Below are 24,008 nucleotides of genomic sequence, written 5' to 3'. Positions count from 1 at the left end.
CTCTCTAAGCACATGCATATTTCAAGTATAGATAAAAACAGCAGACCAGCTGCAACTGGATGAAAGTAAACACCTGGTCAGAACTCAAGGCAGCTCTATAACGATCCTTACTTGCAACCATTTAGTTTTCTTTGCGCAAAGTTTAAAACCCTCTTCTGTTTCTTTAACAAATCCACTTAATCGTTCATTTAATACTTGTCTTTATGGAACAGGAATGCAGGAATATAGAAATGTTGTTTTCAAAATATTTAATCTGTAAAGAATTTGGATACTAAAATTAACAGATCTTACATAAAGCAACAACTTTAGAGAAGAAAAAAGTACCACCTATCCCTGTGAGGATAACTGTGCCTGCCCTGTACTTCTGATTTGCTTCAACTTAAGACGAGTTTCAGGGCTTGTTTCAAAAGTGATATCTGAGACATGTGTTCTATACTAATGTTATGTAGATAGTAGAATTGTACTCCTCATATTTTTGGGTAGCAGCTACTGTACAAATTTCAATATGATAAAAAGAAAATACGGACGTTATTTAGATCTCATAATGATAAGTCCTATATTTCTACATAGATAAATTTCAGGAAACCCCACAATAATACTCAGGCTTTTTTCCTTACAGTTCCATCTTCTAATTGCACATGGAGAAAACGGTCTCCAGCTTTGTAGTTTTTTGTGATTTCTGCAGACTGCCAAACTTCTTCATTATCAGGGATCCAAACCCTATTGTACTAAAACAGAAAAACAAGATAATAGTTACCTTAGCTATTATCATAATATTTGAATGTAAATATGCTGTTCAAACCATCTAGTTCTCCTTTGTTGAAGGTAAAATGCTGAAGCATAAGCAAACTCTTTAAATGTTCTGCCTGACAAGCTATCAGAAACAGCACTTCTTAAAAGGACATAAAACAGCTGGAAACCTCAATAAGTAGGGAATTTCTTCAGTGATGTGCAGTGTGTCCTTCTCATCCTGACAGGGTTTGAGAAAGCGATCTCATCCATCCCTTCTTACACAAGCAACTATAATGTATAATCTTTCAGCATCTTTATGTTTTGATAACCATAACCCTTAATTTAATTTCCTTACCCAGGCTGTATTCATGGTCAGTTTAAACTGTTTAAATAAACACATGAGAACTGCTGCAGCTGCTTACTTGAAAAATTACCATTAGTCAAGGATTTCATGGAGTGTTAGCAGACCCACAGATACCTTGTGGACTCGTAACCTTCTCACTTTGGTGCTGCAACTGTTGGTTTTAGCACAAGTGACTTTTTTCATCTCTTAATTTGGGAGAAGCCTTGGAAGCTCCAGTAGATCCTCAGAACGTGAGGGTGTCTGCCCCAAAAACCCCCACTGAATGATGCTGAGTGCCCACAGAGGTCCCTACAAACTGCACTGCAGCTTTCTCAATTCTTATCCCCACGGATCAACACCAAACAATTTAGGGTAAGAGGGACTTTTGCAGGGACATTCTGCCACTTAGCTTGTGTAGCTCAGTGACTTCTCCAGGTGAGTTTTCAGAATCCCCGAGGACAGAAACTGACCTTTCTAGTCAGCCATACGCCAAACTGGTTTGCACATCAGGTGATGACCAACCGAAACCTCAGCCTCTTCCTTGATACCTCTTTGCTGATGCTTTCAGAAGGATGGAATTTTTTCTCGAAATATCCAAAATCAAAAAGACATTTTCTAAACAACCCCAAACCCCTATGATGTCAATGTTTTCATCTATCCCACCAAAAGGGACAAAAGCTTCACAAATATCTATTTAATGGCCAAATGAAAAACATGGTTAAATTAGTTTTGAGTTTTCCATGTGTAGCTAAGTATAAATTTTCTTTTGTGTCATTCCTATGGTATGTTGACTTCCTGGTGTCCAAAAGTGCTTGTTAAATTGAATTCTTTCACAGAATCACTGAATATGCCGAGTTGCAAGCGACCCACATGGATCATCAAGTCCAACCCTTAGCCCATCAGGACCCTCCCCAACAGTCACACCATGTGCCCGAGAGTATCGTTCAACCATTTGGAACTCTGTCAGTCTTGGTGTTGTGACCATTTCCCTGGGGAGACTGTTCCAGCAACCAAACACCCTCCGGGTGGTTGTTTTATTTATTTCTTGTTAATGCAAGTTGGAATATCACCACCAAACAGCCTCAAGGGCACACACTGTGTTCCCATGTAAGAAAGTGAACTGCACGGACGAGAAAGGGAGGGAAAACAATGTCACAAAAGCACTGATTATTCAGAAAAGGCCCCTGGAGTTGCAGGAGCCTCCACTGGCAAATGCACCCAGCCTACAAAGCTGGCTGTCTCCAAACCCTGCCTCACAGGTAAACAGAAGGGAGTTTGCTCATTCCCGTGTCAGGTTACACCCGCGCTCCTTCCTCCCTTCAGCTCCCTGACATTATTCCAGTGAAAACTGCCATTTGTTCTTCCAGCGGCTCCGAGTGCGGCACCAACACTACGAATGAGCAGCCCTGCAGCCCCGAGCTCAATGAGCGCTTGTTACGGCAGCTGCTGTTGCAACAGAAGAGACAGGGGCTTATAAATCACTAACATATCTATGTTGGTTTTGTTACTGAAAGCTAAGCAAACAAATTATACGTAACGACACTCCGGCGACTTACAGGAAAAGTGGGGAAAGTTGTGCAAAAACTTCAGCAGGTGCACCAAGGAGGAAGAATCTTTGTTTCAGGGCAAGGTTCTGCCACACACATTCAATATTTGCCCAACAGAAAGCGCAGCACTCCGAGACTGAGTGCCGAGGGGAAGGGCTGTGTTAAACCCTAAAGTTGCCTAATCGCCGGCTAGCACAGCAGACACCTAGTCCTGAAGGCCACGAGTCTCAGAAAAAGGTGTGTTTTGCTCAGAAAGGAGTATTTCCCCCTCAGTGCCCTGGGATCCGTGGGCTGTCGCAGCCAGCGAGCGCGGACAGCCCAGCCGGCCCCGCTGGGTTCAACCCCGCGCTTCAAGCGCCGTGCCCGCGGAGCGCGATCCGCTTCCCCCGGGGCTCGCACGGCCGACCCGCCCCGCTGCCCCCGCGCCTCGCTCACCCGTGTGTACAGCTCGGCCAGCGCCATCGGGACTGCAGGTTCCGCAGGTGGCCGCGGTCCGCCCTCGGCCCCCGCCCCGGGGCGTGGGGAGCGGCCCGGCCCCGGCCCCGGCCCCGCCCGCATCGCTGCCCGCTCACCCTGCGGGGCTCGTCCCGCTCCCGGCTGCTCTGTGCCTGCAGTGGAGCTGAGGGGCGCTCCCAGTTACCGCACTGGCACAGCTGGCACCTGGAATACACCTGTAGGGATCGGGAATAATAGCCCTTCCGACGGCCAGAGGGGTCCCGAGGGGAGCAGTCCTGACCCAGCAGAGAAAGCCAACAGAAAGATGAATCATCTTCTTACAAGGAGTTTCTTTAGCAAACTTGGAGTGAGATAAAAACGAACAGCTCTGCATGCATTTAGTAAGCTGAAAGCACTAACTGGTATTACATCAAAATAGCCTTTATGAGGAAGATTTGAATAACCATAGAGCCAGGTTTTGGCAGGTGGCCCACCAGCCCTCCTTGCCGGGCACCAAAGGAACTTTTATGGCAGAATGTAATGTCTTAGTGAAGGACAAATCTTATTTCAGTAGCAGTTAATATTAGGTGACAAAATATCATAACAGAAATGAGCTACGTCGAACAAAGTATTTTGCAATATGCACAGCAGTTTATGGCACCCTGCTGCTATCTGGGTGCGTATTTACACATCCTCAGATTTTAACCAACTCCCTGGCAGTCAACACCAAGCCTGCCTTGGAGGTAGAGAGAACTGTGTGGCTGTCTGGGGACTACACCAGCACACAGCTCAGGAACCACCAACCAAAAAAAATCCAAAGCAAATCATACAGTTGTACTTTTATTTGGACATTTTCCAGTGATAGCTATTAGGCTACAATTTTTATGATGCATACATTTACTAAGTACAACATCAGACACTACAACAGATCAGAGCTCAGGTCATTCTGACAATGTTTTGTTTTTCATCTATGTACTGTAGTGGCATCGAGTGAAAACCTATGTTTAAAGGCTTTTATTTATCACATGAAGTATCAGCATCTTAAAAAACCCAAGTGTTTACTCATAGTTTTAGTATGGTACTTGAAATGTGTTCAGTTTAAATCACAAATTACATATAGACTGTCGAATTGCAAATGCTGGTGTTTCCAAGTTGGGAACAAATGTTACCAGATATCAATCCACTTTCAACAAAGAAGTTGATCTTATTTTTTTTTCTCTGATAGATTAATCACATTTAACAGACTGAAGCACTTTCATGATCCATCCCGGACTGAAGTGTGAGAAACAATTTTTCAAAATTTGGATAGAAGACTGTATCCTAAAGATCAGAATAAAATGATCACTGGAATAAAAATACACCAAACTGAATGAGGTAATTATTGTGCAAAATCTCTAGAATAACTGTATATAATTCTAAGGGGTCATTGACAAGTATTTTTCCAGCATCTGATAAAATCTATCATCTCAATAGATAATAAATTAAAATATAAAAGATATGTCCACATTAAAAGAGCATAACAATGATTCAAAGGAAAAAAAAAACTTGTTAAAATAATTCTGCATTATATTCCATGGTTAAAGAGATTTTAGTCCTAAGGTGAAAGATATATTATACACTGACACTAAAATTTTACTTCTGAAAAGTGCATGTAAAATACTGCCATGTAAAATGTTAGATGAATTACCAACTCCACATCTATTCCAACTCAAAAATATTTTCCTTTAAAACATGTCAAGCAGCATATACTTTTAATGTGATATAAAAGTAATACCAGTCAAACCACTGAGTTTAAGGATAATACCTATAAATTACTAACCACTACTTTTTTTTTAAGGAAACAATACAATAAGGCTTTTTACAGGTAAACAAACTTAAAAAATAAACAAAAATACATTTAGGCATACATTTTAAACACTAACGCTTACGTAGTGGATACATTTCCTGATCTACAGTATGAACATACTGTTATGCCAATTGTTTGTTTTTCAATAGGAGAAAAAAAAATTTGTAGGTCAGCATGTTCTTATGTATTTTCTTTCCTAACCCTGTGACTGGATGAGGCTTTCCTATTACATTCTCACAAGTACAGTACCCCTAACAGTCTGAAAACTACCTTACGCCTTTTTTGGAGCCACGTAACAGCAGCCGTAGTTTCAGGAATCAAGTAATATTTTTAAAAAGAGTGTTTGGTATACCGTGCAGAGGAAAACAATCTCAATCATTTAGTAAAAGATCATTCAAACGTTTTTTTTGCAGTGCAGTCGTAGCTTCTTGGAAGTACTGGCATGATCCATTAAATGTAATATGGGTTGTACATATTTGAAAATAAGATGACATGAGCATCTTAAAATGATACTGACAAACTTTAGGTTGTCTTCACTTCTGATTTTAGCAACCATACAAACAGCATGTTTGTCCTCTCAAGTAAAACAAAACTGAAATGTTTCAGTCTGCTTAACAGCAAATCTTTTTTTCTGTGAATTTGCAGGCAAACAGATTAGTACCAAACAGTCTAATAGTGTACCTCTAGAATATTTATCAATATTCTAGAAGAAATTAATGTTAATGCTAAGATGCTAATTATTATAATACATTAAAAATATTGCACAATGCAATTGAGCAATGTGTGTGGCTTTTTTTTTCAACATGTATACTTGAACCATACACCACAGAACTGGACCCTTAAGCAAGGCTTCTGCTGCACATTGTGCCATGTGAATTCTGTATAGCAGATCCAAGATGTGTGAGACAGAAAAATCTTTCCAGTAAGATGTGCAATATCCAAAATAACTCAGTTTCTCATTATGCACCTTGGATTTCCAACCATTAAATCAGCATGAATCATAGTCAAATGACAGCATCATAGTCAAAACCTACTTAACGTTCTTGTTAGTCAACCTTTCAAAGAATGAGAGCCTTGGGCTATTGCAGAAATTTTCTATTAAAGTTTTTCCTCTCAAATTCCAGTGTGAAAGAAGACTTTTTATTTACGTGGCAACAAACCAAAAGAGATTATACTCAAAATACACACTGTCATCTCTGGGGTCTACAAACAAAGAACAACATTTGACAGACTATATAATCTAAATAAATACTAAAATCATTACTGACTTCTGATCATTTGCTTCAAGATTCTGTATTTTTAGCTAACTACTTTCAAAAATAACTAGTTTAAAAATAACTAAATATGTAATTTCCAGTGTGCTACTTGTGCTTAGTTACCATTTTCTTCAACAGGTGTTATTTGATACCATGTGCAAAAATCCAGTTAAATTAACAGACTGCAACAGACTGCAAATAAGGTTGACAACACAAAATGAAGCATCTTATTTTTAGTGCTTAGTATGATACTGTTGTACATTTGAAAGAACAGAAGAATATGCAGCAGTGATTTAGTATGTTTGGTAAACCACAGTACTAACAAATGAACACCTAAGTTATAGCATATAGTGAGCTGTAAGACTTAATCACTACAATTTATGTCAAACTGACACAAATAAGGAAGTGGTTTAAGAAATAATTTTATATATTGCCAGTTTGTGATTTTCCATTCCAGTTTTTACAAATTAAATGTAACAGGCTCCCAAGTGACAGTGTATTCTACTACAAAATGCCTTACTTTCAAGTCTTCCATGTTCAGGACTGTGACTGTCCCTGTTGGTCCCCGCCTATGAGAAGATTACATATGAAGTTTAATTTACACTATTTAAATATGTTACTAAGGATCTAAAAATGTCTCTAGACAGCTGAAGACACAATTTTTTGTCCAAGCCCGATTTCCATACTCTGGAAATGTATGAATCAGTGAAGTCCTCATAAATGCACTGACTGAGCACAAATGCACATCTTTCTATTATCCTTCAGTCTGTGGTGCTGTTGTGCAGTTTTCCAGCTACCTTAACTACAGATCTGGGCTTATATAGGCTGTTTGTTCAGAAAACATGTTTTTAGTGGCTCACTATGTTTTAACAGGTAAAGATATCAGGCAACCGGTTCTCCACCTAACACTGACGGTACATCCTTGGGATCAGACACGTGATATGAAGCCCAGGCCCAAGCTGGCTGGGATCTGAATGGTTTCTAATGCCAGCGAGGATGGATTAAATGGAAAAGTAACAGGAAAGATGTGTTTAGCATCCATGAGCAACTGAGGAGAGTCCTTCCTGTCTCGCAGACGCACCTGCAAAGATAAGAAAGTGATTACATTATCACTTAGCCACCTCACTGATAATAATCATCTTGCAAAGAGGGAGTATTTCATCTGTGCTCACAGATACACGTGTGTGTACAAACACACACTCCACACCAACTTGAGCCAACACATTTGCAAGAATTGTGACATTAAACTGTAGTTACTTTCAGTGGCTTCAGTTCTGCATATCTTCCCCTTAAAATGCAATCTGAAAAGTGTTCAGATTCCCTGCAAAAGGAAGATTTTGCCCAGTATCTGGTAACAGTGTCTATTCAGTAAGTGGAATTAAGAGTTTTATCTCAGTTCTACCTTCCCAATTTCCCTTATCCTGCTAGAAATGTAATTCAACTTCTAATAGACCAGAAAGATCATATTTGTTTCCTTTATTTTGCTCTACTGCCTGCTTTTCTTTGGAGTTTTCAAAACTTTTCATTTTCATCAATATATATAAAACCAGAAGGGGTACATTAAGAACTCTGGTATGAACACAGGCCTCAGTTTTCAAAGCAGTTGGAGCTTCTCTTGAAGATACAGGTCTGACTAAAGTAAATTTGCATGTATAAATGTTACCACTTGAAAAGTTGGCATACAAGTGTGTTTACATACACAAAGGTGTATAAGCACAAAAACCTCTCACCTTCCAAAACCTTCATACATATGACAGGGAAACTAACATTATCATGCAAGTCTGGAGGCAGCAACTTGTGACTGCTTAAAATTTTAAGGCTGACATCACCTTTTCAACATAGCTAAAAAACAATAGCTAAGAAGCACAGTTTAATTCATAATCCTGAATGTATTTCAGGATGCAAGCTATTTTGGCTCATCAGAGGTTTTCACAGAAACAATCAAATGATTTTTGATGAAATGATATAGACATACCTGTATTGTACGTATAAATGATACCAAGACTCTCTCTTCAAACTCATTAACTGGAGTATACAAATTCAGAACTTTTACAATCTGTCAAGAAGAACAATCACTATTAGGTTCATTTTACTGATCACTCAACAGATGCATCTATGGTTACGAATAATATAATTTTTAAATGAGCTATTTAAAAAATAATTTACAAGTATCTGTTATTTTTTGCTTTATTGATTCATACAGAATTCCATCACCTGCTCAATGCTATGTTATACAACATGTGTTCTTCTGAGCTAAAACCTCTAAACTTCTACAAATGTGCAGAAAATACCAAATGATGGAAAAAACACATGAGAATTAACTGATTGTGTTCCTAGCCCACCTCCCCAGAAACACAATGCATATCTCACCCTAATTTTGACACTGTAATTATGACCTTCTGGAGTCTTACAACTTCACTGTTCTTCAAGAGTGAGCTATTTCTCTAAAAATAGGGCTAAAACCACCAAAGGCAAGAATTGCATCACAAAGACTTTAAATAATAAGATGGGCTAAACGTGTAAAATCTATTAAAAATTCTCTCTGTTTTTTTACCATTCTCTTTTTTAAAAATCCAAAACACTCTGAAGACTTTGTAAAGAAGTTGAAACACTTCAAGCACATGGAATTCTAACTTCTTATTCAGCAGAAAATTAAGAGATTTTCCAGTAATGTGAATAACTAAATCAAAATGGCTGTATCAATGCAACTGCTGCTGCTGACACCATGATGAAAGAAAATAGAGAAATTTCTTCCTTTTTTTGGTGAGAATTGTTCAGTAAGCATCCAAGATGCTTGGATCCCTTTATTCCTGTACAAGCTCTATGCAAATGTAGCATGGTTTAAAGAAAAAAGTGCAACTTATTTGTACAAAACCTAAGCTTTCATAAATAGAAGTCTGTTTACAGAGGTACACTTGGTTCAGCCTTCTGAGGCTAATGGGTACAGTAACTTCACACTTTTGTTTGCAGACTTGGAGACAACAGCTCTGTTTGAGATGTCCATTAACTTGACTGGATACTAACTATGATGGCAGAAAGATCATTTCCTTGTATCCCAGGCAGAGCTGTCTGGAGTACAGAGATGTCTTTGAATGAAGAGTTTTGTCAGAGGATTTTCACAAACAGAGATTAGGTACAGTACTACACCCTAAACACTCCATTGAGCTTCCTCTCATTTGTTCTAAACTTATCTTGAACATCAGACGTCAAAAGGGTCTGGTCCCTTTTTTATCCCTTCAATGTAATCTGTTTTAGTTGTACTAATACAGAATGAAGTAAAAAACCTCCAATTCGTGTGTGACAGCAGTGTTGGCAGGCAACAACCAACACCAACGGAGCAGAGCTGCTCAAGAGGGACAGCAGGACAGACAATGAGGGTTTGCTTACCTGGGCAGTAGTCAGTGCATTGCACATTGAACAAATGGCTTCTGCATCTTCATCTGTCTTCTTTTTCACTTGCAACAACTGTGCAGCCTGGATGAGGGGTTCCAGTGTTTCTTTAGCCCCACTATTCATCAAATTTTTATCACGTAGCCATTCTTCCAGTTGACTCACATTGTACCTGTACAAAGAGGTAAGAGTATCAAGACGTTAACACTTGATTATTGCTAAATGGAAAGCATGTGCAATTTCTCTTTCCCAGTGTTTCTTCTCTGTCCTTACATGTTTTTCCTTCACACTTCTAATTTCCATTAATTTTGTCTTTGTACTGTTTTCTTCTGATTAAGGCAGGAAATTCTGACTTTCATAACAGTTAGAAACTATGGTCAAAGACTTTCAGTAACTAGTTTTTCTCATTTGTTTCTGTTCCTATTAATTGCAGGAATGTGACAAGTATAAGAAGAAAGGCAAATGAGATTTTGTTCATGTTAAAGTACAGTGAGGTTTTGTGAAGTCATTTCAGGGACTGGAATGCCCTGGATAAATTTCCTGACATATGCCAGTAGAAACCATTAGACAACTGATGCCAAAATGATTAAGATGACTTTACTTCAGGATGCAGCAAACTTGTGTGGATGAACAGGTACCCATTGCACCACCAATACACAAAAAAATGTAGCAAGTTTGTTTGCTATTCTTCTTTAAAAACTGAGAAAGCAATTACCGACCTTTCACTTACAGTTCTGATTCCCACTTGAGGATGAAATACTTTTGGTTTACTTCTGCCACATTTACTTGAAAGTCAGGTAAGATGTGGCCTAAGGCAACCAAACCCTTTTGAACAGAACCTCACAAAAATCACTTTAACAGCATCTGCAACTGTTTGTGTGTGGAAAAATAAATATTCCAGATGTATCTGCAGTTCCATCAAAATTATGTTCAACAGTGTCAAGAGTTCACTACAATTTCCAGCAGTGCCTTCAAGAAAAGTATAACGAGCTCTCCCACCTTATCTGCATTCCTTTGCTCCACGAGCACATGTCCTTGCGCAGGAGAAGGTTATTAAGTGTTACGGCCCCAATGATGTAGAACATCTGCTTGACAACCTGTTTGATCAGCTCTGGATCCATTCCATGCTGGCACATGACTGAATGGAACGAGTTCAGCTGCCGAATGATGGAGTCCAAAGTGTAGGTTCCTTCATCAGCAATGCTGGATGTTCTCTTCCGCAGTCCTGTTGGTTTCACCCCTGAGACACCTTGGATGGTCTCATGCTCCAGCATCCCTGAAACTGCATTTGATTGGCAACATTATTATAATGACTGAAAACTGCTGATACACAAGTGTATCGTGGAAGAGAGCAAAACAGAAAGAGCAGGCTGGGCTTTCTGCTAGCCACAGTTTACCATGACTTCCAGAAATTGTGCGTCCCACTATGTTCTGAAAAATCTAAATTTACAGGGTTTTTACAAAGAATCCAGCATGTGTGTTTGAAAGAAATATCTAACTCTAGCTCAGCAAAATACTTTCTTCCTCCCAGGGTCACATGAGCAGCAGAGTCAGCAAACTGAGAGCTGTTCCATTCTTCTAAATGTTGTGATTGGAAACCATAATGAAAATTTCTGTGAGAGTACTGTCTGAATGGAAAGTACTTTTAATGAAAAAAAGATCTCTGTAAGCTTCACCACTGCTAGCTATTTCATTCCTCATTGCTGCCCATAATAACAATCAAATATTTTTTCCATATTATTTTCAATTATGAGTTCTCAAGTAAATTGTCTAATTTTTCCATTGTATATTTCCCAACAGACATGGCAACACATATCAGATTATCCTGACAGCTTTTTCCTGCAAATGCATGATTTATGACAAGTATGAATAAGGTATATTAATTTATTATATCGCTGCCAGAAGAAACCAATCACAGTTTTAGTTTATCCTCTAATCCAACCTGTCCTTATCATGTATGAACACAACACCACAGGAACTATTAATGAAATTCTATTGGTTAGGAAGAAATACAAGATAAAGTACATTACCGCCATCATAATTTTCATTAGTACTATGTTGTGAAGTTTAAGGAATTCAGCTTTGCCTTACCAATCATTGGTTGCAGAATATTTTCCAACACTCGGACAAGTTGTTGGTAGATCTGAATAGCCAAGTCACTCAGTACTTGTCTGTACTCAGCTAAATCAAAATTAGTGAGGCAGTGCTCATTTTGACGAGGTGTATTATGCTTCATAAATCCCTGAATTCATAAAATAACAGAAATTAATGATTCAATGGAATACAAAAATATTACACAAATCCTGTATTTTCATTTTTTTTTTCATGCAACAACAAATAATACCTTTAAAGTAATAGTCACAGCCCCAAACTTTAATTTGGAACTTCTGATGCTAATGACTTCTTCTTCTGACTAATGCTAGGATTTGCTTTTTAACTGTGATGTCCGCAGCGTCTGCTTCCTTAACTTGAAACTTCAGGTATCTGACACAGGAACAGACTCTGCCATCTCTCTGGTGGGCAAGACCCTTCCCTCTCACTCCAGCATGAGCACCGTCACCTGGCCTGTTATGGCCAAAAGCTCAGTTAAGTCTGAAAAAGGAATTAGGCATTCCACAGCCTCCAAATGAAAACTGGTCTGCCATACCATGGTTAAAGGGCCTTTTCCACATATATATATATACAGCCTTTTCCACAGCGAGTGCAGTGAATCATTACTAAACAACATAATGGTAGCAGACACATTCCTCTACTTAATCTGAGTTGGCACTTTTGTGAGCACAATGTCATTTAGCCTCTGGGTCCCCAGTCTGCAATAAAGGGAAGCTGGTTCAAATCTTATCTTCCTGTGCTTTCCACTGATGTCGTCACCATCATTTCAAAAAGGTGTAGCTATTTTAAGACTTTGACTAGATTTTGAGATATTACAGGGATTTGTTAAGGAGCAGTGCTGACAGAAGTACTGGAGAGCAAGACACACCAGAGTAGGAGCAGTGCTTACCTCTTCTCCACTGTACTGCTTCAAACAGTGCAAAAATCGGCAGGTGTTCGATAGCCAGAAGGAGACTGTTTCAAAGTCATCTCCTCTTTTCTGAAGATAAAAAACCAAACACAGTTCAACAAAGATTGGTAGGAGGAATAAAATAAAGAAATGATAGATAAACAGTTAAACACTTAAACTACATTTTTTTGGTAGCTACTCATTCTGTTGTTTTGCAAAACTGCATTTCAGTAGTGTATTAGAAAAACAAGGTTTTTGGCAAAATACCAATAAACATCCTCCCTGTTTTCTGTGGTATTTTTCAAGAACTTTCAGGATATGATTTCCTCCACAGATATGATATTTCTGTGTTTTACAGGCCCATCCTAAATGCTCTGTGAAGAGATCATATGGCAATGTGACTGTATTCCCAAAGCACCCCTTCTGTGGCACAATGACTCTTGTCAAGAGCCCAACAGGGAGGATGGGAATGATGCAGAGGCAGCAGGAGGAACAGGGAACAATTCAGTTTTGATGAATGTCACATCATTATCATTTTGGCAGCCTGATATGGAAAACAAAACAAAATGACAAACCCTTCTCACCAAGGAACACAGGATCTAGTATATGCTGAGTAACATGCTGAGTAGTTCTGGAGCTCCATAGCATACACTCCATTCATTTAAAAATGTTCAAAAATTCCTATGATCACCTAAGCTCCTGCAAGATTGTTTAAGAAATATTTTTTCAAAACATGTAGCCTGGCTTTTGAACACATCTGTCTCATTTAAAAAACAGAAAACTATATAAGCATAAAGTATATTTATATCTTAATAATGCCTTCAGGATACACCCGGCCTAAACTCTCCTAGCCAACTCATTGCAAAGACTTTAGGCAGTAACATATTATCATCATTGTAATCTGTAGGTGAAGTAAATGAGGGAATCTGTTAACCAAAACTGCCAATGAAACTATTTAATCAAGCCCTCTGGAGAAGATTAACAAAGACTCATTCTGCAAACTTTGGCTATGTCCAAAACATTATCAGCATAGCTTCAGAGGAGGGAGACTATTCAAAACAAAAGGAACGTAACTCTTTTCCCACTAATTCAAACCGCCTCTGGTACTATATGGATAAAATTCCAGCAATGTAATTTGTTGCCTTTTAAGACAACTCTTATGTGACTTCAGTGGGAGATCATTGATCAGAAATCCAGAGCCAATTAACTGAAAGCCTCTTCCTCATTCCTCTTACATAAAACCAAAAGCAAATTTTAAATTAATGTTTCTCTAAACCAAGCAGACTAACTAACCTTCAACACTTTTTTGATGCCATTGATAGTGGAAGTCAACAGTGACCGCACTTTTTGGTCATCATTAAGGTAATCTGCATGGCGAACACACATGAACAAAATATATGCTGGTAGTCCTGGAATCAGGTTGACAGCTACCCCACGTGGTTTCAGCTCTTGGGAAAAACAAACACACATTGTTTTGTTAAGTTATGAGGTAATTGCAACCTCCCCAGTTAATAGCACATACATATATATATATGGCCTGTGAAAACAGAGCAAAACTAGGAAGAGACACTTTCTTGGTAAAATGTGAGAACAGAGTAAGAAAACATAACTTCCTGCTAAAAATATGTAGACACTTTATTATGTACTATACTCATCAGTAAGGAAAACTAGATTACAATAGACATTTAGGGGTTTCAGATAAACTGAACATTGTCAAAACCAAAATAGGCTATGCATTTCCTAATGCAAATTCTGTGTTCTTATCATTCATTTTTCAGACTATATGGGAGCACAGAAGGCCATAAACGAGAAAAGACACTTACCTAAAATAAGATTCTTGACAAGTTTTTGTTCATCCTCCTTCTTATATTCTAACATCCCTTGGAAGTCCTTTTCTTTCCGTGGAATGTTAACTGGACGAATAGGCTCATCAATGATTTGTCCAGGTGATATGTTCTCCATCTGACCCACTTCAGAGAGAGAATGAAAAGAAAGTGTATTATATTTTCCAGTGAAGCCAATGCACACCAGAGACATTTCTATGACATTTCTAAGGAATGTCCTGGCTCCAGCAGGACAGGGGAGAGAATATTAAGAGCAAGAGTGAGAAAACCTGGGTTTGAGATGAAGGTGATTTAAAAAATGAAGGAAAAGGGAAGAGGGGAACGGGAAGCAAAGCAAAGGCAATTACTCATGACAACCCCTCATCCCAAGGGGACTGATGTCCAGCCAGTCTCAACCAACAGCTACCTTGTACACAAAAGCCCCCTCTTCTGCTTCCTGATATTAGGAGGTACAGGATACGGAATATTCCTTTGGCCAGTTTGGGTCAGCTGTGTGCCCATATGCCCTCCCACCCCCAGCTTTCTGAGGGGGCAGAGCAGGAAAAGAGAAAACCTTGACACTGTGCCAGCTCTGTTCAGTAGTGGTCAAAACACAGTGTCATACAGGCTGCTATGAAGAAAGCTAACTCCATCTCAGTCAGATCTACTACATCTTTCTAAGTTAATTAGGCAATAAACTCACATAAAACTGTCTTTTTACAAACATTTCCTCACTCTGTATTATGTATCAAAATTACTGTGGTTTTGTCCACAGTAGTAAACAAACAATACTGAAAGGCTTTTTAAAAAAACAAACTTAGTTTCAGTAACTAAACCTCACATTCAAAGGAAAACTGGGTAATTTTTTTCTGCCTAGTTCATATTCAGTATTGCTTTTGTCTTGACAAAACCAGATACCGTCTTTGAGTACACAAACAGCCCAGGAAACATTCCTTTATGTTTAAATATTTGTTTGCCTTCAGAGAAATATCAATCTCCTTTTCTTATTGCTTCATAGTAAGACAGATCTTTTAAAGGTTCATAAAGGAACACACAGAGCTCTGAGTGTACCGCCTGTTTCTGCAATCAACAGGGGCTAATCCTACTGAAGACTTTAAGCCTTCATAACAGCTAAAACAGACGAATATGATGATAATCAGATCACAAAAAGTAACACAAAATCTTTCTCTCAAAGTATAAAAGTACCTTCAAGTTCACCGATCTTCTTAGCAAATACTTTCAACTGTTTCTTTAACTTGCGAACAGTTTTGTCCTGCTTTTCCAGCTGCTCCATTAAATCCTGTAAATTAAAAGGAGAGAAAGATTACAATATGAGCAAAATCCCACAATGTGTGACAGACAAAATCAGTGCTGTTAGAATTATGAGGCAGTGAGGAAAGCTGACAGAAGTGCCATCCTCTGGCCGAGGGTTGCAAGCTGGTATAACTGCCTATAACACAAGCCAAATACTGCAAATATTATTGTTATGTGCAGCACGACGAAGGCAAAGCTCTTAGTCAGGTAGATTCTGCAGATACTCAGAACTAGGTCAGTTCTTATAGCAGAGGACATTTTGCTGCAAACACATCTTCCTAATGCTTCCTCCATGCTCTTCCAAATTCCCCATGGAAATAATTTTCTTTATTATTTAACAGCTATTCTGCATCATTTCTGCATCATTCATTCATGCCTTAAGGGCTGACTCCTTATTCAGACCTATCCATGTTATGAGACAATAAAAAAGAGATCTGCAGAAAGACCATAACTTGCACTCAAATTTACCAAAAGAAACGCCCAAACATGCACCATTTCTTGTGATGATCTGCCACTTCTCTTGCTGTGATCACATTTCCCGACATTGAAACTGGTGTCTTACAACTTTTTGTTCTGCACCTGAACAACATCTGGCACCTAAAAGTCCTACTCTTGCAATAAACCTGTATTTTTCTTTCAAAGGAGCACTCCTCAGAAATCTATGTTTGAATAATTCTGTGACATATTTATTGTAGTACATTCATAAATAATCACGTAATTAAAAAAGGGAGAGTCTTTCTGAAGGAAGCAAAACCTCAAGCTCCAAAAACCTGAAAGCCATTTCAGGTGAAGTGTTGAAAAGCAGCTTAAAAGAAAAATCTCATAAGCATGATGACTCTTCACAGCACTGGTAAGAACGTGAGGGGTCGTGAACTCCTTGCATCAAAAGCATCATCTGGGAAACTACACCTCCCCTAAAGTACTGAAAAAAATTAGTGCAGCATGGGCAACAACTTAAAATTAGGTATAAATTGCTCTTAATCATGTAGTGAAGAGTTTCCAACCTAATATAATATACTTGAACAGTAAGATATTAGGCCTGTTGACATGAACCATGCTTCATATCCAAAGCAGTGTTCAATTCTACAACAGAAATCCTGTTAACACAATATACTTATTGTCAGATAAAACAATTTTTCCTGAAATTAATAAAAAATTACATGTAAGTTCAACAGACTGTTTCAAATGTAGCAGTGAAGGGATATGATATCAGAACCACCAGTACGTGAGAAGGAATAAAGTGCTTTCTATGGTTCCTCTAAACAAATAGAACAAATCTCACATCTCATTAAGATCTGTAAACACATACATTATATTCTTTCATGCTTACATACAGTGCTATCTTTAATTATCATGGAAATATTATTTCCAATGTCATCCTGCATATTTTGCATTTTTGAAGAACATTAAGAACAAACTCAGGCTGTGACTATATTGCTGGCATTATTCATCTTGGTAAGGAACTGCATGATCAGTGCTTTGCTGAACTGAATTTAAATGCATCAAAGTTTTAAACCAAAGAGTAGTTTTGAACCAAAGAGCAGTTTTGAAAATTGAGCATCTGTTGCATCATGCACCTCTTTTTCAGGGCAGTATTAAGCAGTATTCAAAAAGAAAGGGCTTTGCTCGCAGTGCAAGACTTGTATTAGTAACAAAACTGTGCATCAAAAAGAGAGGCAGATTACACAAAGGACACTAAGACTAACAAAAAAAGCAGTGAGGGAAGTAATTGGCATCGTGAAGCTCTCTGCAGGGGGATTTCCTCTGAAAGGGAGAAAAGGAGGCAGCCTGCTTTTCAATTAGTGCTTCAGAAACAGCGATCGAGACAACAGAGAAACAGGATTCACGTGATCTACATACAATCATCCGCTTGTAAAGTGAAATCCGGTACAACTGATACTTCTTGGGATCATCTGCATACAACTCCTCATAAAACTGTAAAAATAGGTACAGGATTGTTTTACCCCTCCCTTTGAGACACTGAAACTTCAGTAAGCACTGCATAGATTAAATCAGAATAAACCAAGATCAAGTAATCTCTTATTTTTAAGTAGTCTAGGGCTTAGTTGTGGTGTTCATGTCAGCATCTCCCAGGGAGAAGCCGATACAGATGAGTTGCAGAACAGTCAGATCTTTTAAAAATGGGCTGCACTAGTACTGTGAAAGCCTGGAATATAACCTGTGTGAGAACCAGGACAGGACATTTTCTTATGCTAATCAAGATGGGATTGCAGTGAACACTACAATTCTACTATGACATCTGGAAAGCCTGTAAATTATTTTCACTCCAGGGCTAGGAGTGAAATAGAAACATACACCCAACTTGGAGTGGACTTGCAATGCTCAAACATCAGAAGTGAAATACAAAGGAACGAGTCTATATTTAACAAGTAAAAATACATTTGATGTATTTGAAAACAAAGAAAACTCCTGTGGGATATAATTACATGACTGTGTGTTGTCTTGGGAACACAGAGTGTGATGAGTAGGTCTCTGGGGGAAAGAAGGCTCAAAAGTGTAACATGGCTCAGCAGCAGGATTGAGCTGTCAGAGACAAAAACATTCACCGTTTACCTTTGCCAGTGGGAGATTGCTGCTGCTGAGGCAAACTTATAATTTACTTTCAATAAGTTTTCCAGCATCTATTAGCTGAATGATCTGATGCTTTCCTCAAAATCTTTGGCATTAAGACAAGAGACTGAAAATGGTAACCTCTGTAATGTACACAAGCATGAAACACTATACCTTGCCTTGTTTGGAGGAAGTAATGACACTCACAGCTAGGATTTTTCTTGCTGAAGTAGCATGTTTCCCTTTACCAGTATCAAGCCAATCATATTCTAACACAGGTCTCTTTGAAAAATTTCCCCAGAAATTAAGTAGCCCAAGCATGATGAACATGGGGAAAGGCAAGGAGTTTCACCCAATCCTTTCCTCCTTCATACAAAAATGTTGGGCAGTAAACGAGGAATACAAATATTAGCTAAGTGACTTCTAACCAAGTTTCTTTTTCTCTAGTTATTTCTTTTTTCAAAATATACTGAATAGCTGGAGCTCATAACACAGTGGATTATCTGTGTAGCTTCAGGCAGGTAGGAGAGAAATGGGAAGAAAAGTGACCTTAATTAAAGAATTACATCAGCGCTTTTCTAACAAAATAAAAAACTATCATATTTCAGAGCAAACATCACTCCTTGGCACTAATAACTCTTATAACTTTGCTAGATATCAACCATTTAGCCATGATTAAACTGACTGGTTGAAAGATGGGTTCCACAAACTTTCTCCATGCTCCAAACTTCAAATAAATTCCCTGAAACATTATTATGCCCAGAGCAATCACAAGTCTCTCTCTCCCACTAGCTTACATACAAAAAACCCACTAACCCTCGTGCAATTTTTTTACAGGAAAGTGATAAGAAACTACAAGTGTGGCAAGTCAGAAAGTCCCCTGGCCTGCTCCTGCAGCAGCAATTGTCTTACCAAGTTCTCATTAGTCAGCCGGGTGATCTCATGCTGCAGACTGGCTTCAATGCGGGCCTCTGGAGGCAGCTGCAGGTTCTGGGCCAGGAGCTGCTGCTGGCGATTGTTTTCCTCCTTCAGACTTTGGATCTCACCTCGCAGCGATTCCAGTTCATTCTCGTGGCTCTTCTTCTGCGACTGAAGCTGAGACTCCAGCAGCCTAAGGAGGTTGAGCAACAGTTTGTGTGAACACACTTAGAAAGTTGCATCCCCAATTCTCAGAGGGAGTGTAAAGCTTTAGCTGCTGCTCAGGAACAATTAGCCATGGCTCGCAAAGGAAAATGAAAAAGGCAGAGAGTACTCTTTAAACCCTTCAGTATGCCTTCTAATTAAATTAAGTTTGCATGATCAAAAAGTGGAGAGGGAGAGAAGCTAATTGTGGTACTGCTTTGCATTTCCCTCGATTGAACACACACTGTGTATGGTGCCACTGTGGCAATGAATGTGAAGTTAACTCCTCACAGATTGTCACTGCTTTTAGAGGGGCTTTAAAGAGGTTTTACCTCTAAACAAACCAAATAATCTAAGATGAAGATGACACTGCTTTCGCTTAAGCTAGCACCCTGCATTACTAACAAAGGAAAATATTTTTAGAGTTAACTTTTTCAGTCAGAAACCATTTAATTGCAAATGCACATAAATAATCTTTATTTTTACATTAAAGCCAACATTTTGCAAAGGGTTGTCCTTAGTGCACAAAAGGTCAACAGGAGAATCAAACAAGGCCTGGAATATGGAAGCTCTGTGTATCCTCACCACTGACTTGCTCTTTCCCCTAGGCTACATCACATCTCAAAATTACTCTAATGTGAAACAAGGATAACATGTACCAGCCTCCTTCTGAGCAGTGCTGGGGGATCTACTCCTGCTTCCAAGGCACCATCCAAGTGCTCTGAAACATCATTTCGTACACAGACACACAGGAAATGACAGTACTAGTGACTACCAGTGTTCAATTAGACAATCTTTCAGGGTTTAAATATGCATAAGGCAGGAACACTCATTAGTAACTAGACTGATCAAGCACGCAAGGGCAAATAGTCATTTACCTGCATGGCTCTGCCATTTAATATAAAGCTTCTTGTCCCTGCAGTGCTAGGACAAGAAGCAAGAGGCGCAGAGCAAACAAATTCCCATCCTGCTCTGCAAAACACTTGCTGCAAGTTAGATCTTCACAGGTTTACACACCAGTGTTAGGTGTAGAATTGGTTAGCACAAGAAAAGGAAAGACTAGTTAGTAGCACTTGTTGCAAAACACCACCTTCTGTAGTTACTGCTACCAAATGCATACACTGAAGAACATCAGCAGTGCTGAGCTACTGAATTAGTTGTCAGTGCAGGACAAGGAACCATTTGGGAAGTCTGGGACACAGATATGGATGTGCCCAGATGTGCACAGGGAGCCAGAGCTGCGTTTCCTGAGGAGGCAACTCTCACCCATTCCAGGAGCAGCGTGCAGATCTCAGTGACTGCACTGAGGCCTGGGCAGCACCTCGAGGGACTAAAGATAACTTCTGTTTCTTGGTTATTTCGTGACTTACATTTTGAATGTGGCACAGAGAGACATGGGAGAAGAATGTTTAATTGACTGAACTTGAGTCACAACAAGGAGAGTAAGATTCATTTCTGTTTGAAAGTTAAGAGTACACTGAAGCTACTTAGACAATAGTCTTATAATTACTAAAATGACTACTTCTTTAGGCTGAAAAACTGTAAGGAACATCAATTTTGAAACCTGGCATAAAGGCAGAAAAATAATACATGGTTACAAATATTTTCAGTTGTGGAGCTTCTGGTATTTTACAGTCTATTTTTGTGCAAGCATTCTTATGAATTATGCATTGGTTGCTCCACCATCTTTACTTTTTAAAAGATAAAACCTGACAGGTAAAAAGATCTGGGGACTAGGTCTGAGGAAACTCTTTAATTGGTATAATTTGTGTTGCATTTTTTTCTAACCATTAAAGCAATAGGAGTACTGTAGCTAAAGCAAACCCATAGCAAGGGGCACAGTTAGCTAGAAAAGAAGATGCAAATGAAGAAAAAAAAACATTCTGAGAAGTCTGGTAACCTGTTGGCTTGTTTTAACCCTTCATAAGCCAGCCAAAGTTCTCCGTCCTCATTCAGCATATGATAGTCCTGGGGAGATTGCCTTTCAAGAAACGTGTTTAAAAAAATACAAGAGATATATGTGATGGTGATGAGGTGACATTTAAGGATATTACACACTAAATTACTATGAAAGAGAAACAAAAAAACGCTCTAAGACAAATTAGCAAATTACTTTTTCTGTTTATGTGTTTTTCTTCTTAATGATGAATCCAGTTCTCAGTGACAGCCCAACTGGTTACAGTATTTCATGCTGTTACAATAAATGTATTGTGACAGACTCCTGTGACCACAGTGGTACAGAGGGTAACAAACCACCTTGGGGAATGGCACCCAATTTGGGCAACGCAGCAATTAAAGGCTAAGAAGATGGAAATCCAGAAAGCCTAATTTTGCATTTCCCCATTATTTCCAAATCCTTTCAAATATTGCATACAACAATTTTACTAATCAAATCAAATTATACCCCCAACTGTGAGTGTTCTCAAAGTATCTACACGTACACATGGAACTTACTGAACACAATACATGCAGTGTCACAGCAGACCCCAGCTGATCACACATTAAAGAAAGACAACTTGTACCTGTTTGTTTCCTTCAGTCCAATATATGCCTGTGCAATTTCTCCTTTGTCTTTCATCTTTTGTACATCCTCCAAGAGGAGTGTAGCATCTGTCATTGTATTCTGGAAAAAGAATGATGATTTTCAGAGTAAGTTTAAACAACATGACTCTTCTTTGAATTACGTGTTTTCTTCACTTTACTGATGTGGAACACTAATCCTTGAGTAGCCACATTAAAATCAGTGTGGGTACCTGAGCAGAAGGTTGGTCCATAATTTCTATGTCCATTTGGTGTATCTTTTAAAATAAATGCATGCAACAGAGTCAAATATCAGTCTGTCTAATAAGTGGGTACACACATTAATCTCTTTTCATTTGTTCAACATGCAAAAGAAATAAAATAAATTTGAAGAAATGATGAATTTTTATTTTATGTCAAATTACCAGGAACAGCTTCAAATACTGAAACTGAAGAATGATTTTGCCAGCTTAGTTCTATTAATATTTCTTAAACACAGCCTTACATGGAGTCTTTCAAATCTCATAAATAAGGTCTATTTCTCACTTCATATATTTTAAGTACTCTGTCAAAGCTGGAAATAATTTACAAAGGTTTGAGATTTACTAAGCTAGAGAGCATTGTAGGACCATTTTGTTTCAGTTTTAATGTTTACAATGGCACTTTTGCTTTTCTTCAGCAAAGCCTGAAACACTTAACAGATGTTTACAGTCACCTCGGCCAGTCTGATCTGAGTCACTGCTGTGGAATACTTACAGTGGAACTACAGGACTCTAATCAACATAAGAGATGGAATTCTGAATTTCCTTTTTGACTTTCAAAACAAGCAGATGTTATTTTCCTGAGCATAATTTTGCAAAGTATTTAAAATAACTACTTTGTGGACATAAATTTTGGAGCCTAGATCTCCATTTCTAGTATGATTTCTGCTATCTAATATGAAAACCAATAAAATATGTAAGCTCATCAAACAATTATTCCCAACATCCTTACAAGATCTTTGTAGTTCCTCTACTATTAATTTACCACTGTAAATTAAAACTGCTGTATCTCACCTGCCAATCTATCAAGTTTTAGTAGTTTGAACATCTTTCATTTAGAGGCAGTTCAGTTTGTCATACTCCTAAATACTATGTCTTCAACTACATTTTCTAATCAAACATTCAGCAATTCCTCTCCAATATCTGCAGATCACAATGTGAGTCCACAATGTTTGTTGCATATAGAGGATAACAAACACGCCAAAAAAAGGCACTTCTTTGTACCTTTGTACTGTTTTCTTGTTGTGAAATTTATAGGATTTGCAAGCTAACAGAGGTCTGATTGCTGGATCACAGTGCTGTTCTTACTCCGCAGGCATACTCAGTAAGAAGCACTGATGGAGCTGACTAGACCAATTCCTAAATCAATCCTTTCATGTTCAGGTTACCATAAAATAAGAGTTCAAAATTATTAAACCTGCTTGTTTTGAAGTAACTTGTTTCCTTGCATGGACCCAGAAGACAAGGATGTGAGGGACACAGAATTACGAGAAAAGTTTTTCAGTAACAGCAAAGTAAAATGCAAGAACTTGAAATACATGTAGGTTACTTAAGAGGCAGGGAAATCACAGCTCAAGTATCATTGAGGGATTTTTTAGCATTTAAGAGTTCTGGTTTAAAACTGTAGAAGAAAACGTGTACCTTATCCTCCTGGCAATCAAATTGGTAGGCAAGAAAGAAGAAAAACAAATCATTAAAAAAAAATCTGTCTGTGCTGCAGCTGTCCAACCTAACAAGCAGAAGCTATCTGCAAACTGGCTGTAAGCCATCCCACAGGTCACCTTCATGTTTCCCTCATACTCATAACTGATGTAAAATAAACAATGTATCCCATCATTGCTGAGAAAGAATATGTTATTCAAAGATTTACTATAGAAGTATTTCTTTACAATGTTCTAAATATTACAGAAAAATGAGTTTAGTTTTCTTTATAATTAACCATTCAAAACAAGATATATGCACCTTCATGCATCACAGACTTCCAATTTATTTAGAATAAATATAGACATAACTTTGCAGCAGCAAAGGAAAGATGACATATCTGTTCATTCCTTGCAGTGGTTATGA

General features: G+C 38.4%; 2 protein-coding genes across 4 annotated transcripts in view; both read right to left on the bottom strand.

The window, feature by feature from the left end:
- Positions 1–3,084, bottom strand: part of MYO5C (myosin VC) — a 33,209-nt gene extending 30,125 nt beyond the window's left edge. Inside the window, exons 1-2 of the mRNA XM_050309620.1 lie at positions 3,058–3,084; positions 618–728 (exon numbers count right to left, since the gene is read on the bottom strand). Of these exons, the coding sequence (XP_050165577.1) occupies positions 618–728; positions 3,058–3,084 (138 nt within the window). The remainder of the gene's footprint in view (positions 1–617; positions 729–3,057) is intronic.
- Positions 3,085–3,884: 800 nt separating this feature from the next.
- MYO5A (myosin VA) overlaps positions 3,885–24,008 on the bottom strand; it is a 99,732-nt gene continuing 79,608 nt past the window's right edge. For all 3 annotated transcript variants that reach the window (XM_050309045.1, XM_050309043.1, XM_050309044.1), the window contains exons 29-39: positions 21,903–22,003; positions 19,171–19,369; positions 15,580–15,673; positions 14,374–14,520; positions 13,844–13,998; positions 12,551–12,640; positions 11,641–11,791; positions 10,549–10,831; positions 9,547–9,721; positions 8,135–8,215; positions 3,885–7,240 (exon numbers count right to left, since the gene is read on the bottom strand). In XM_050309045.1, coding sequence (XP_050165002.1) covers positions 7,088–7,240; positions 8,135–8,215; positions 9,547–9,721; positions 10,549–10,831; positions 11,641–11,791; positions 12,551–12,640; positions 13,844–13,998; positions 14,374–14,520; positions 15,580–15,673; positions 19,171–19,369; positions 21,903–22,003 — 1,629 coding nt within the window. In that variant the 3' untranslated portion in view covers positions 3,885–7,087. The remainder of the gene's footprint in view (positions 7,241–8,134; positions 8,216–9,546; positions 9,722–10,548; positions 10,832–11,640; positions 11,792–12,550; positions 12,641–13,843; positions 13,999–14,373; positions 14,521–15,579; positions 15,674–19,170; positions 19,370–21,902; positions 22,004–24,008) is intronic.

Source organism: Myiozetetes cayanensis, unplaced genomic scaffold (assembly GCF_022539395.1).
Source record: "Myiozetetes cayanensis isolate MyiCay16 unplaced genomic scaffold, myiCay2020 scf14, whole genome shotgun sequence".
NCBI lineage: Eukaryota > Metazoa > Chordata > Aves > Passeriformes > Tyrannidae > Myiozetetes > Myiozetetes cayanensis.
This window is presented reverse-complemented; position numbering and strand designations above follow the sequence as displayed.